Source organism: Myodes glareolus, chromosome 10 (genome assembly GCF_982192425.1).
Source record: "Myodes glareolus chromosome 10, mMyoGla1.1, whole genome shotgun sequence".
NCBI classification, from domain to species: Eukaryota; Metazoa; Chordata; class Mammalia; order Rodentia; family Cricetidae; genus Myodes; species Myodes glareolus.
In genome coordinates, this window is record NC_142035.1 from 10,374,345 (window position 1) to 10,390,044 (window position 15,700).

General features: G+C 50.7%; 1 protein-coding gene across 11 annotated transcripts in view; it reads left to right on the top strand.

Annotated features, from left to right (window-relative positions):
* Nucleotides 1-15,700, top strand: part of Atp9a (ATPase phospholipid transporting 9A) — a 99,381-nt gene that overhangs the window by 73,206 nt on the left and 10,475 nt on the right. For all 11 annotated transcript variants that reach the window (XM_087910956.1, XM_085696976.2, XM_087910951.1 and 8 more), the window contains 7 exons: nucleotides 6,608-6,700; nucleotides 7,914-7,997; nucleotides 8,932-9,102; nucleotides 11,427-11,525; nucleotides 12,190-12,279; nucleotides 12,383-12,527; nucleotides 13,236-13,300. In XM_087910956.1, coding sequence (XP_087767082.1) covers nucleotides 6,608-6,700; nucleotides 7,914-7,997; nucleotides 8,932-9,102; nucleotides 11,427-11,525; nucleotides 12,190-12,279; nucleotides 12,383-12,527; nucleotides 13,236-13,300 — 747 coding nt within the window. The remainder of the gene's footprint in view (nucleotides 1-6,607; nucleotides 6,701-7,913; nucleotides 7,998-8,931; nucleotides 9,103-11,426; nucleotides 11,526-12,189; nucleotides 12,280-12,382; nucleotides 12,528-13,235; nucleotides 13,301-15,700) is intronic.

Sequence of the window (15,700 nt, forward strand, 5' to 3'; positions counted from 1 at the left end):
CTGCTCTTCAGACAACCCAGGTTCATTCAGCCCTCAGCACCTGCATGGTCAGTCATTTGTAACTCCAGCTCCATGGGATCTAGTGCCCTCTTCTGGCCTCTGAGGACATTGCACGGATGTGGTGCACAGACATCCCTGCAGGCACAGCACCCACATACATAAAATACATAAAATAAAAATAAACAAATCTTCAAAAAAAGAAACCCATGCAGTTATTAAGCCACCTTACCTCCCCAGATCCTTGCTCCCATCAGTCTGCTTCCTGCCCCTGCAGATTTACCTGTTTACACTTCCTGTGAATGGAATGTAAAATGTGACCTTTCAATTTCTTCTTCTTGCTAACACGTTTCAAGGTGCATTTCTGTTATTGTATATACCAGTCTTTCCCTTCATTTTTGTGGCTGTGTAGTGCTTCATTGTGTGTCTGTGGGGGTTGAATATCTTTTCTGTAGAATGCTTGTGACCAGCAAGGAACATTTACATTAGGTATTTGGATTATCCCCAGATCCTGACATGAAATTCTTACACAGTGGCCTGAAGGCAATCTTAAACACTGTTTTTAGTATGATTTTATTTTGACTATAACCTGAGTCAGATGTGGAATTTTTCTTTTTCTTTCTTTCTTTTTGTTTGTTTTGTTTTGTTTCAAAACAGAATTTCTCTGTAGCCCAGACTGTCCTAAAACTCATTATGTAGACCAGGCTGGCCTCAGGCTCGGAGAACCTCCTGCCTCTGACTCCCGAGTGCTGGTATCTAAGGCGTGTGCCGCCACTGTCTAGCAGGTGTAGAATTTTCTGCTCATGGTGTTTTGTTGATGTCCAAAGACTTCTGAAGCTGGGGGCTAGGGACTGGCTAGGGACTGGTAGATAAAGTGTTTGTTGGGCAAGCACAGAGACCTGAGTTTGAACCCCAGAACCCAGGTGAAAAGGCTGGGTGTGGTGGTGTGTGCTTGCAATTCCCGTGCTAGGGAGACAGAGGCAGATGCATCGCTGGGGCGTGAAGCCAGACCACAGTCAGTGTTGAGGGGCTGTCAGCATCCTGCAGGAGTGATGCGGTCAGTGGAGGAAGGGATGATTGGCAGTGAAGTGCAGTCATGAGTAGGGAGAGTGGTCCGTAAGATGAGGTAACCATGGTGAGAGCGCCAGCAGTGATGGGTGCGGATGCCAGCTAGGCGGGGCCAGTGCTGTGTCTCTTCTCAGTGGCTGGCTTGAGCTGACAAGACCCTGTTCAGCAGAAGCTCACAGGTTAGCTGTGTGATTTGCTTTTGACAGAGAAGGAAACTGAGGCATAGAAAGACTGAAGGTATGCACCTGAGTCCACACCGGGAGGTGATGGGTCTGAGATTCATTCCCAGGCTAGGGCTTAGATGGGACAGGGAGGGTGTGGAAAAGCCCATGGCCCTGGGTCTGTGTTGGGGTGGTGTATTAATTATTCATTTCTGGGGGCTATGCCACATGGTGGTTAGAAATCATGCTGCGTGTGTTCCCTAACACTTCCTATGGACCAGGAGTCTTGTGCAGCTTGGGTATCTGACTCAATGTCTCAAAGGCTGGCTTCAGGACTTGTCCAGGTCACTGTCTCCTCGAGATCTCCTGGGACAAAGTTCACTTACTACAGCTTCAGTGGCTGCAGGACATCTCGACGGAGGCCACCTTCAGCTACTGCGCTGTGGGTCTCTCCCTCGTGTCTGGCTTCACCCTGGTGGGAGTGTGCAAGCTGGAAGCCCACTTCGGGAGCCAGCCTTGTTCTGTTGTTAGGAGTCAGTTGTTGGGTCCAGCACATCCCCAGGGGTGGAGATAAGGCCGCCTCCATCCAGGGACTGTGGCAGTGGCTCCATGCACTGCTGCTCTGGAGACCCAGTGACAGGCTGGGGGGAGCTCCTGAAACATCCCCATCTGAGTCAGCTCAGATCCCAGATGCTGGCTGGGACTTTGTGACCCTCCCTGTGGGACATTTGTCCTTGGCAAATGCCAGATGGGAAGGGAACCTCTCCCTCCCATGCAGCTGCTGCGGCTTTTCCTACGGGTTGCACCTGGCCTGACCCTTGACTTTAGCCAATCAGGGCACATCTGAGTTCAAGGCTATCAGAACTCCCTTGGGTGGGCGTTTCCTGGAGTTAGTCAGCACCATCAACAGAGTTACTCTCACTTGCTTCCAGCCTTTATTTTTCAAGTTCTAGGGCCATGGGCTCTGCTGAGGTCATCTGAGAGTTGACTCATCAGATCGTCCCCAGCGCCCGGCTTTGAGAATGAGCGGAACCGCACACACCGCCCTTCCTTTAGCTGTGAGGGGATCTCATTCCCAGACATTCGTCATATTTTGTGAGAAGTGGCTCTGTGTCTTCCCACGCAAGGTGGCTGGAGCACAGCGTGCTGTTGGCCCAGCGTGTCTGCTTTCACCTAGGAGAGTGCGCCCCCACCCTGCCTAGTTCATTATTATTATTTTAATTAACACTCAGCTTTTAAGATTCAGCCTTCACAGTTAATAAAAAGGGAAATCAAGCCTGGCATGGTGGCTTAGGCCAGTAATCTAGCACTTCAGAGACTTGGGCAGGAGGATTGCCATGAGTTGGGAGCCAGCCTTTTGCCACATCAAGGACCTTCATTTCAGTCTTTTTTTTTCCTAAGCATATTATTGTAAATATCCATATACATTTTATAAACTTAGCCTCTAACTTCATCTCAAGCTCGCTTCCCTGCCCTTACTGAAGCATGCGAGTGTGTGCATGTGTGTGCATGCACATGTGTGCATGTGTGAGTGCGTGCACCTGCCTGCCTGCCTATGTGTATATGCACAGTGAAAGTTTCCTTATACTATCAACACATGGTTTTTGCTGATTTTCATGTGTATGTGGGGTTTGGGAAGATACTCCGTTTCATTCACTTCTTTTGATTTTTTAAAAAATTACATATATGCATGCACATGTTTTCTAGATCTTTTGAACTTTTTAAAAGATTTATTTTATGTGTATGAGTGTTTTGCTTGTATGTATGTAATATACACCACACGCCTGATGCCTTTGGAGCCAATAAAGTGGCATTGGATGCCCTGGAACTGGAGTTACAGACCCTTGTGAACTACAGTGTGGGTCCTGGGAACTGAACCTGAGTCCTCTGGAAGAGCTGCCAGTGCTCTTAGCCATTGAGCCATCTCTCCAGCCGGTGTGTTCTATTCTTAACTGTGAATATTGAGTCTTCTAAAACTTCACAGTGCACCTCTGAAGATCAGAGGACAATTTGTGGGAGCTAGCTCTCTCTGTCTACCATGTGGGTTCCAGGGATCAAGCTCCTGGAACTTGCTACCAAGTGCTTTTACCCAGCGAGCCATCTCCTTCAGGTCTCCACTTCTCTTCCTTCTGAATGGCCATCTTTCATTTTTGGCTATTAATAACAATGCTGGTAGCATACATCTTCTCAAGGCGGCCTTAGGTATTTGGGAAATGCCATTAGTGAGCTAATGTTTTCACCTCTGCCTGCCTGTCCCTCTATCTTTGGTTTGTCCCAGGCTTTGAGATGGTTTTTTTACTTTGTACCAACCTCCCCACACTTCTCCAGCTCAGCAACTCTCACTGTGACCTTTGAAAGGCGAGACCTTTATAGCTGTCACAATATAAGAAGGGGGATGCTGCTGGCATTGGGATGCCTCTGTGATGCGGAGTCTGGCCTTGTCTGTGTGTTGTATAGAGCCTGAGAAACCATTTTCTCCTGTGCTGGAGGGACGGACCTGTTGTGTGCATATGACTGTCCTGTTGCCTGCTGTAGACAGGTTTCATTCAGTCTTTGACTTGCTTTCTTTCCCAGGGGTGGGAGGGCATTTGAGACAAGATCTCAAGCTGGAACCCTGGCCCTCACAGCAGCCATCCTGCATCAGTCCCCACCTCCAAGTGCCAGAATTGCAGGCATGAGTTACCACATGCCACTCTGACTGGGTTTAGTTGCTGCTGTCTGCCCTCCCAGTAGATTGTATCCAACCTTTTAGACTGGTGTGAGTGAACGTACAGGGTGCTCACAGTCTGTTCCCCATCCTCCCTCATCCCCAAGCTCTTTTCCTTCTCTGTCTGAGGCCTGCCTCCTAAGGGGTCAGGTGAGGTCAGGGACGCCTGTGGCCCCAGGCATTTGTGCACATCTTTCTGAAGGAACTGAGAATCCCATGTTGTATAAGATGTCCTATTATGCTCCATGCTTCCCATGTGGAGTAGTGGAATTGGATCACTGCTAGGGACCACACCGTTGTCGTTGAATTAATGAGACCTGTAATCAGGTGCCAGACACAGACTATAAGGACACAAGACAACACGACTAGACCAGCCCATCTCTGCATGTTTATGGTGTCATGTCGCCATAACATGGGAACACAGTAAACTGGGGATGACCTGGGTGGGAGGAAGTGACTCACAGAGGAGATAATGGCTGCAGTGTTTATATTGGATACGACGACCGAGCTGGCCAGAGCCCCTCTGGTAAAGGAAGCCGTGTGGGAGCAATCCTTCCTGCAGCCATGGTATTAAGCACCAGTTTCAGGAAGGGGCAAGGGATGAAAACCCCCAATGCTTTTATGTTCTTTCTTCCCGAGGGCTGTCCTTCCTGGGCAGAGCGTGCAGTTGTCTGTGCCCAAAATGAAGGTGAAGAGATTGAGCCAGTGGTTGAACCATACCCTTAGTTAGCTCATGTTCTCTCTCTCTCTCTCTCTCTCTCTTTCTCTCTCTCCTTCTCTCTCTCTCTCTCCCTCTCTCTCCCTCTCTTTCTTTCTTTCTTTCTTTCTTTCTCTCTCTCTCTCTCTCTGTGTGTACGTATGTACATGTGCGTGCATTCTTGTGGAGACTGGAGGCTGACATTTGGCATCTTCTTCATTTGGTTCTACTTTATGTTTTGAGACAGTCTCGCTCTGATTCTGGAACTCATGTCAATCCGATTGACTGGCCAACATGCTGCAGACTGTCTCTGCCTCCCCAGTGCTGAGACTGCAGGTGCACGATCATGTCCAACCTTAAAAAATATAAGTATGTAGTGGGAATCTGACTTCTGGTCTGGTCCTCATGGCTGTGGCATTCCCTTTCCCCACCGAGCCATCTCTTCAGCTCCTCTACTTTCAGAGTAGTAAAGTGTATACGCACGGCATTGACTGCCCTGCCCCGTGCCCTCTTCACCATTGTCACCTGCCTTTCCTTTGGAGACTTGAGGATCCGCTGCCCTCCAGCTTTCCCCAGAGCCCGTGTCTCAGCCTCTGCTCTGTCAAGGGATGGAGCCTAGTGATGAATTCTTGCTTGTGTGGCCACCCTGAGGATTCTGGGATGCATGGTGGCACCTGTGGCCTCTCTGAAGCCTCTTCTAGGGTTGTGGCAGCTGATAGTGTCTGTCCATTGTCATCCATTACAAATCTGGGACTGAGCCTCTCCCCACAGAGCAGACTGGAGGGACTTAGGGTGCACCTAACCATCCAGAACACTATCACAAACGCCACATTCTGTGTGAGGCCACGTGCCACGTACCAGTGCTCTTGCTTCATCCGTGGTGGTCAGTACATAGGACTGTGCTGCACGTCCTGCTTGACGGAGGAGGATGCTGAGGCAGAGAGGAGACAGTTCGCCCTGTGCTCCTCATTAAGAACTGGTACCAGGCTAAGTGTTTGATGCCTGTCAGTTCAGAGGAACCAAAATCTGAGAGGCCATTTGCTTTTTGTGTATGCCTTCTCGTGCAAGACTCAGCGGTGAGCAGATGTGTCCAGCCTGTGGCCTCTGGGCCACACAAACCCCAGGTTAGCTAAGAATGTGACCTAACACATCCTCAGACGGCAGTCTCAATGTGGAAACATTGGCTGTCTCTCCAGAGGACATTTACTAGTGTCTGAAGACACTGTCAGCATGGGGCCTCTCCTGACACCTGGTGGGTTTATCACCCTACAAGGTACAGGGCCGCTCCACTGCAGAGTCTCAGGCCTCACACGCAAGCAGTGCTGAGATGTGGAGGGTCCCCAGTTCCCTGTTGCCGTCTTCCTGTTGTTTGTGGAGCACAGTTGGCCACCGCTGCACAGCCCATGGTACAATTGAAACAAGCCGGCTGCGTGTGGGCAGTTCCAGCTGGAATGGCAACAACTTCCCAGACAAATGTCTTGGCTCTTTGATCTTGCTTTATCATTTAACAGTTTTCCAAATGCTCCGAGCTGAGCTTTCTTCTGCTTTCTGTGGCCTTTGCCCCAGAGTGAGCCACCCCTTCGCTCCAGTAATGTTTTATCTTTGGCCAGTAAAAGCACTGGGAGGCTGGAGAGATGGTGCAGCAGTTAAGAATCCTGGCTTTTCTTCCAGAGAATACGGGTTCAACTCCCAACACCTACATGTAGGTCACAGCTGTCTGTAACTCCAGTTCCAGGGGATCCAGTGCCCTCTTCTGATCTCTAAGGGCACCAGGCATACATGTAGTACTCAAACATATATGCAGGCAGAAAACACATACACATATAAATAAATTATACATACATACATACATACACATATAAAGTTTAGAAGCACGGGCTCTTCCAAGCACTTTGTACACTGTTTGTCACAAGAAGCAGGTCAGGCCTACAGGCTGGTGTCCCCTCCATGGTCATCACTTCCTGACCCTCTTTCCAGGATGAATCCACGGGGGAAATCACGTTCTACATGAAGGGAGCAGACGTTGTCATGGCCGGCATCGTCCAATACAATGACTGGCTGGAGGAAGAGGTGAGCCTGGGCTTGTGAGTTGAAGCCAGGTCCTGGGAACCTGCCCTGCAGAGCCTGGCCTTGCAGTGAGGAGTGAGCGGATCTTTGTACTTGCTTGCTGGCTGTGGCACCGACTACCGTAAAATTGCGGTACTACCTACTGCAAAACTTAGTTACTTTAACAACCTGCTTTTCCTTCTTGATTTGTCTGGAGTAGGGTCTGGGCGTGCCTCAACTGGGGTCTTTGCTTTAGGGCTTCCCATTGACCACAGCCAGGGTGTCAGTGGATAGCTCAGCTGAAGATCCAACTGGGGTAGAATGTTCTTTGAGCTCAGTCTTTGCTTGGTGCTCAGTGCTTGGTGCTTTGCGCTGCACTGTTGGTGCAGACAGCACCCAGCTCCTTAGGGCTGTGGTCCAAGGTCTTGGGTTTCCTTCAGTTGCCACCCTTTGTCTTTTGCCCCATGGATTTCTTCATGGGCACCCCCAACATGACAGCTGTCTTCATCCAAGCAGTGGAAGATGGCAGACAAGATGGAAGTCTCCATCTTTGGTGGCCTAAGCACAGAAACAGCACCCCTCCCTTTTCTGTGTGTTGGGAACAAATCACAAGGTCCAGCCCGCACTCAAGGGGAAAGTGATTGTGTAGGGAGTTACAGGGGTGAAGATCCCTGGTGGACAGTTAGCTGGAGGGAGGAGTGCTGGTTGAGGTCAGGAGGCCAGATCTCACCTTCAGGCAGGTGAGCGCTCACTCTGCCAGTTAGTAATGCGGTTCCCTCCTGGGGGACTGGAAACCAGATGCCCACAGGGCCAGGTGAGGCACACAGATAAATGGCGGGCCTGGGTTTGTCTTTCTCGGGGTCACACTTGGACGCATGTAGCCCCTTGAAATGGTCTGTGGCACCAGTGTTTAGGGGTACACACAGGAGCGGTGACTGCAAGGGGATGGTGAATGGTGCTCAACCCACAGTTAACCAAGTTTTGTCCACTGAGCCTTACCGTGTGGATTTGGGCTTTGGAGTACACTGTGCTGACTAGAGAAAACCCATGTGTGCTGGGCTCAGCCTGCAGCTCGCCCCTCTGCAGCTCCAGCTAGAAGCTTGGCTCTGGGAGACCGTAGCTTTAGGGGAAGGCAGTTTTCTTATTTGCCATCTTCCCCAATCCTTTGGCTTCCTCTGGGGCAGCCTCAGACCTGGGCCTGAACATAGCTTCCCACTGATCTCTGTCTGCCTTGCAGTGTGGCAACATGGCCCGGGAGGGACTGCGGGTGCTCGTGGTGGCCAAGAAGTCCCTCACAGAGGAGCAGTACCAAGACTTTGAAGTAAGTGGCTCGTGACCTTTGCCTTGCATCCCCGACCCACCTCAGTCACCTCTCCTGGAGCACACCTTGCTCCTTCCACTCTGGTCGCGTTGGCCTTTATGAGCATGGCAGCTTTCCTGTCAGCACTGGGCCTCTGCACATGGCCCCTGCAAAGGCGTTTGCTCTGCCTGGCTCTCGCTCCATTGCCCGCTTCCCACTTCACGCTCACGCGTGACCTCTCCAAGATGTCTCCCACACTGCCTGTCACTTTCCACAATCTCCCACGTGACTCACCTTTGTCACCTACTCTAGGAAGATTTGAACTAAATCACTTCCACACCCCTACCCCATCATCTTTCTGTGTCTCTGTTTTGCTGCTGTTTTGAGACAAGGTTTTGAGTGTAGCCCAGGCTTGCCTGGAATCCTCCTTCCTCAGCTTCCTGAGTGCTGAGGTGACCGACATGAGACACCCAACTAGTTTTGAGCTATAAAACAGGTTAAATTTGTGCTCCAATCCTATCTACTTGTGGTTCTCTCACGTCATTGACCATGCTCCCTATGGAAGGGCCTTGTCTGGCTAATGCCTGTGTCCCGGGTACAAGACTGACATACACGAGTACCAGGGTGCATGCAGTTGAGGGACAGATCTCTAGGGTCCTTGCCAGACCCCCAGTAGTTGGCTTGGTCCTGTGCCTCTGATGTGCCCTATGTGTTTGTAAGACTTTAGGATCAGGTTTCTTTCATGGTGCCTGCTGTGACTGTTTCCACAGTTCCACGGGGAATCCGGACTTCTCTTCGGTTTTCCTGCCAGATAAAGAGGGAGTAAGTAGGGTCAGATTGGAGTCAGTTACCTTCAGAAGTGGGGTTCAGGAGGCCCAGCTGACCCAGGCAGTGTGGTGGGGTGATGGCCTCACCTCATCTCCCCACCCCCTGACTTGTCTCTGCCATTCTCCAGGCCCGCTATGTCCAAGCCAAGCTGAGTGTGCATGACCGTTCGCTCAAGGTGGCCACGGTGATCGAGAGCCTGGAGATGGAGATGGAGCTGCTGTGTCTGACTGGTGTGGAGGACCAGCTTCAAGCCGACGTCAGGCCCACGCTGGAGACGCTGCGCAATGCCGGCATCAAGGTAGGACTGTAGGAGAGCCGGAGCCTGGTCCGCAGCAGGGAGACATTGAGGGTGTAAGGCTGGGTGAGATGCCTCTTAACCTCGGCATGTGGGAGTCAGTGATAGGATCTCAAGTTCAGGGTCAGCCTGGGATATAGTGAGAGCCTGCCCACAAAAGGAAGAAATGAAAGAAGGAAATGAATGGGAGGTGGAAGAAGTAGGGGACACCAGAGCGCCCCACTTCAGAAGGCCTGGCTTGGGAAGGGGACCCCAGAGTGCCCTACCTCAGAAGGCCTGGCTTGGGAAGAGTGCCTCAGTTCAGAAGGCCTGGCTTGGGAAACCATCTTAAATGACTGCTTCTCCTGGCTACCTCCTCACAGGGCCAGCTCTCCAAAGGTCAGGGGTATGTGTCTCCTGGTCACTCAGGGCAGCCCTGGGTCCCGCTGCACCATGTGATTTTGTTGAGTGACTGACTAGCGACAGTTGGTTGCTCTGGCCCGGTGAGAAAGGGACAGACACCCCATTGAGGAGTAGAGAGACTTCTGTATTAATCTGCTGTTGGGGTGGAAGCAATCCAGACAGCTACTCTGCAGGGCCAGTAGAGGGCGTCTGAGGACCAGTGAGACACTGGGTTCTGAAGGCTGAGGACTTGGATGTGTAGCCCAGGCTGTCCTCAAACTCCTGATTGTACTGCTTTCATCTCCTGAGGGCTGGGATTATGGTTGCGGTTCTGTTTTTTTTTTTTTTTAATGCTCTACTGGGGGTGGGACCCAGATCTCTGTGTATGGCAGACAAGCACTCTACCACTGAGCACACCCTGTGCTTTTAATCTGTCTGTCTGTCTGTCTCTCTCTCTGTCTCTGTCTTTCTCTCTCTCTCTCCTTCCTTACTCTCTCCTGTCTGTCTGTCTGTCTGTCTGTCTCTCTTTCTCTCTCCTTCCCTCTCTTCCTCCCTCCCTCGAGACAGAGTCTCTCTCTGAGCCTGGAATGAGGCTGACTGCCCACAAGCCCAGCACCTCTCCCTCCTGTCCCTGCCGCTCCCCTGACCCCAGCCCTGAGGTTGTAGGTGTGCATGACTGCACATGGCTTCCTGTGTGGGTGCTGAGGAGTTCGTGCTTATGCTGCAAGTGCCCTCACCCAGCTCAGCCGTCTCCTCAGCACACATAGCACAGGAGACGGATGAGACTGCTACCTCTGGCTACACAGTCAACTTTGTGTGGAGTTTAAAGTGTACTCTAACACTTTAACAGGGGCAAAGCACACCACCTAAATGTGTGTTGTTTTTCACATGTTCCATTAGTAAGTGCCATATGTGACTTATGACAGTGGTGGGTGTGCCCACTACAGGGCTCCCTGCTGATTAGAGTGTGCTGAGTGCTGACGTCACACTGAGCCAAGAAGACTGGTCAGACTTGGCAGTCTTTCAGAGGTACACACATGTAGGAGAGTGACCTGAGCCTCAGCTCTGCTCGTTCGTATGCAGGATTATGACCATAACCTGCATGACTGAGACCCTGGAGCCTCAGGGTCTCACGTGCCACCTCTGGATCCCTCTCCTCATCCTATGAGAGACATAGGCTCTGTGGGGCATGGATAGTTCTGTCCATGGCTTCCAGAACTTAGGTCTCTCTGCTCATTTCTCACTGTTCTTTACTGGCTACAAGTCAGCCTCTGTGTAGCTTGTTGTTTCATTTGTTTTGCTTTTTGAGGCTGTATCTTTTTTTAAAAAAAGTATTTATTTATTTATTATGTATACAATATTCTGTCTGCGTGTATGTCTGCAGGCCAGAAGAGGGCACCAGACCTCATTAAAGATGGTTGTGAGCCACCATGTGGTTGCCAGGAATTGAACTCAGGACCTTTGGAAGAGTAGGCAATGCTCTTAACCGCTGAGCCATCTCTCCAGCCCCCTTGAGGCTGTATCTTAAGATGTAGCCCAGGTTGGTCTTGATCTGACAACACTCCTGCCTCAGTCCTGACTGCTGGGATTACAGGCATGAATCACCATATCTGCTTATTATTGTTTTTTATTTTATTGTTTTGGAGGGTTCTTGATATGTAGCCTAGGCTAGCCTCAAATTCATAGCAGTCCTCCTGCTTCTGCCTCCTGAGTGCTAGGATTAAAGTTGTGCCCCACCACACCCCATTCAGCCCGATTTTTCTCTGGTGAGCAGTCAGATTTTGCTCCCACTCTCAGTAGCCACCAAGTCCCGTGCTGGGCTATCCCTGGAATCACAGGGACTACGAGTCTCGGGAGGTTTGATGTTCTTGAGAGCCTCACTGACCCTAGGGCCAGGGCACCTTCAGAGCCCAGCACTCAGGACTGTTTCCCTGCTGTGATTTCAGGTTTGGATGCTAACAGGGGACAAGCTGGAGACAGCCACGTGCACGGCCAAGAACGCACATCTGGTGACCAGAAACCAAGACATTCATGTTTTCCGGCTGGTAAAGCATCCTGCTGGGGCCGTGCGGGGTGATGCTTGCGTTCGTCCTGTAACCCATAACCTGGAATGGGCCTCTGAAGGGAGGAGGGGCAGCCGTTGGTGACCTCAGGTGGTTGTGTAGGTTACTGAAGGGCTAGGGGTCCCAGCCGACCATCCCTTCAGCTAGTGTCAAGGACCCCACTACACAGCCTTGAGCTCATTCTGTGCTCTGATCCTTTTTGGTGGTTGTGTTCTCCTTTGGGGAGCAGAAGAAAGTTAGGCACTGTGACTGTTTTTGGCATTGCCAACAGTCAAGCACAATGCACAAAGCCTGTAGCAGTACCGGTACAGAAAGGTCCCCAGGCTGCCCTCCAGGGCTCTGGTGACCCTGCTCAAGGCTAAGGAGCCCCTCCAAGCTTTGGTCTCCTGGGGTGCATTTTTGAGAGTAAATGCAAGAGGTCTCCATGGTGCCTGCCCAGTCCTGACTGTGTACCTGTTTTAGTCCTTGGGAAACAGAAAGGGATGAATGTCATAATACAGTCTCCTGGGCCCACAGCATCCTTCACCCAAAGACTGGTGATGGGAGGGGAAGGACCTTGTTCACACAAGCTCTAGGAGACCATTGTTCAAAATGCCGTCTGCCATTTCCAGAGAGCCAGGCCTTCTCTGTCTCCGTACCCTTTCAGGTGACCAACCGTGGGGAAGCACACCTTGAGCTAAACGCCTTCCGCAGGAAGCATGATTGTGCGCTGGTCATCTCTGGAGACTCTCTGGAGGTTGGTGCTAGGAGCTTATGGGTAGGGCACCTCTTCCTGCTGTGGGTTGCAGGGAGGGGGTGGCATTGGCTGACACTGCCCGCCTCCCCCACCCCCGCCCCAGGTTTGCCTCAAGTACTATGAATATGAGTTCATGGAGCTGGCCTGCCAGTGCCCAGCTGTTGTGTGCTGCCGCTGTGCCCCTACCCAGAAGGCCCAGATCGTGCGGCTGCTCCAGGAACGCACTGGAAAGCTCACCTGCGCAGTGGGTAAGCTCGCCTTGGTGGAAGGAGGCGTCGCCGGGAGTGCTCAGGCTTGCTGGAGGCGCTGTCCTGCTGGCCCTGTCTGCTTGCCTTTTGCCCTGCAGATGCTCTGAACTGACTTGACAAGTACCTTAGAATTCTGCTGCTGTGTGTTCAGACTCCCCAGGCCTCTTAACTCAGGCCAAGAGGATGCTATGGTTGCTCGCCTCCCCTCCCTTGAGAGAGAGGAGACAAGCATGCCTAAAGGGAAGGGTCCTTTCTCTTGGCATGTGGCTGATGGCCATGGCGTTCCAGAGGATTGAAGACCCTGTGCTGAGGTTCAGATCTGTTTCAAATCTCTCAACCAAGTGGTCACTGACTGGTTATCTTAGGTGGCTCCTTTTCCCTCTTGGGCCTACATTTGCACCTCAGCAGGATGGAGACAATGGTGGTGGCCTCCTCACCTGGGTGTTCAAGGACTAAAGTATGAGGTGTGCTGGCCACAGGGTCCTGAGGACGTGCATGTCCTGCAGGGGCTCTTGAGAAGAGGTTGTAGATGCTGGCCTCTGCAACAGCTCAGCATTTGACCCTAGCGAGCCACCTGGTCTCCAGCACGCATCAGCTGCCCCTTTGAGGATGGCTGGCACAGAGTGAAGAGCACGGCATGGATGGTTTCTCTGAGACTGCCATGTCCCCACATTCCTACCTCTCCTCTCTGGTCTGTGTGCTCCGCAGGTGATGGAGGCAATGACGTCAGCATGATCCAGGAATCGGACTGTGGTGTGGGTGTGGAGGGCAAGGTGAGTGTGTGCACACAGTTCTTCCCCTCGGTTGGAGTTTCTAGTTCTGTTTCTTTTCCTTTCTTTGCTTCTCCCCCTGACTCCCCACTCCCTGCCTCTCTTCCTCCTTCCCTCTCTCTCTCTCTACGTTTCCCAGGCTGGTCTGGAAGTTGATTCACAGCTGAGGATGTGACCCTGACCCTCCTGTCTCCTTGAGGCTTGTTCCACCCCACACTCACTATGCCGTGGTTCCTGGGTGAGACTTTGCTTCCAGAATCTGTGCAGAGTCCTTTAGGTGTAGGTTTTAAGAAGTGCAACTGAGCCAGCAGTGGTGGCTCTTGCCTCTAAATCCAGTGCTCATGAAGAAGTAGATGTGAAAGGATTGTGTAGTTCCAGCCAGCCAGAGCTCACAGAAAAAGACCCTGCCTCAGAAAACCAGAAAGGTGGTGGGGTTGTGGGAGGCATGGGCCAGAGAGGTACTCAGTGGTTCCGAATGTGCTGCTGTTGCAAGGGACTGGAGTTTCGTCCCCAGCGCCACATCCAGCCCCTCACACCCACAGGCACTCTAGGGGATCCGCACTCCTCTCCTGGCCTCATGGGCACATGCATTTCCATGCATACCCACCCCCGTGCATAGACACTCAGAATTAAAGCAAATCTTGAAGGATTTCTGGAGTTTAACAAGCCTTTTATAGGTTGCTATCTACAAAGGAGACGTTTTCCCTTCTGTTAAAAATTCTCTCATGAGTCCTTGGTTTTAGCACATGACAGTAGTGAGTGCCTGCCACAGCAGACATACATCATGTAAGTCACGCCCAGCCTGCCTCTCAGCCGCACCAAACTAGTGACATTGGGGAATCTTCCGAAATTCTTTTCTGGGCATTATGGTTTTGGGTGTGTGTGCTTTTGTTATAGATACCATCTACACATATTTTGTCCATGTATATATATTATTTTCATGTATGCTTTCAAATTAAAAACACACCACACTCTCTGTCATGCAGCTTGCTTAAATCTGTTACGTCTTGGATTCCTTTCTTCATCAGAGACAGGGACAGCGGTCACTTCTAACCCTCCCTCTTTTTTTTTTTAAATCTCTTATTAACCATGCTTTTAAGTCATCAACTCTGTTCTCAGGACCAACCTCCTTATCAAGGCCGTCATCTCTTTGAATTGTCCTCAGCTTCCCATTTCTTACTTCAGAACTCATGCTGAACAAGGATTGGCTTTTGTGCCCGGCTCTAAGTCTTTGTCTCCAGTTCAGCAAAACCACAAGCATTGTAACTTTCTATTATATAAAAAAATGTCATCTTGAACTGGGGATGTGGCTCAGTGAGTACAAGCGCTTGTGTTGCAAATGTGAAGACCTGAGTTCAAATGCCCTGCACCTACTTAAAACGCTGGGCATATCTAACATTGGGGGATGGAGACAGGTGGATCCTGAGAGCTCACTGGACCACCAGCCAAGCCTGCAAGCCTCTGGGTCAGTGAGGCCCTGTGTAAATGCAGTACCATGAAAAAAAAATATATATACATACATATACTGTTTATATATAATGTATATATGTATATATATATATAATGTTTTTCTGGTAGTGAGCTCCATCGGCCTTTCGTTTCTCTCACCTGCTGACTTCCACTTTCTCTCCCTCTGGGCACACAGTTCATGTTAAATACTTCCCAGGATCCTTAAGAAGCAGCATCTCCCTGCATCAGCGCAGCAGCTGGACCCCCCTCCCACTCCTGCCCCAGATGTAATGCTGACCTAATGATTCATGGGCATTTTGCCCGATTGTCCCCAAAATGTCTTTGTAGCTTAAGAACAAAAGAAGCCCCAGGAAATAATCAAGGACCCCGAATTTCCTTCATTAGCGTGCGTTCGTGTCTCTTTAATCTTCTATAATGTAAAACACTTCTCTGATCTTTTTTTTTTTAGGCGTGTTTGGTATTTATGCCATTGATATATATATATATTACATTTATTTATTTATGTATTTGAATGTGAGTGTGTGTCTATGCATGGCCCAGTGCTCATGAGGAAGTCAGAGGACCCTTTGTGAGACTCAGTTCTCTCCTTGCATCATGTGGGTCCTGGGGCTTGATCTTAGGTCATCAGGCTTGGCAGCAAGCTCTTTTACCTGCTGAACCATCCTGCCGGCCCTCCATTGTTATTTTTGAAGTACTAGGAATGTCAGTGAGTCCTTGGGTCGGTGCACTCTGAGCAGCCTGTGTGGAAAGTGTTCCAGGGTGATTCGTATCCTCGGGGTCACACCAGTAGGCGCTGATGTCCGTCTCTCAATAATTGTGCCAGTCATCTGCCTTTGAAAGCATGCGTGTCACTGTGGGTGCAGTGTGAGCTCCACATCCAGGAGCATGCAGAATGTTCAGGAATGTTCTACACTGTGACTGCATCAGACTTCC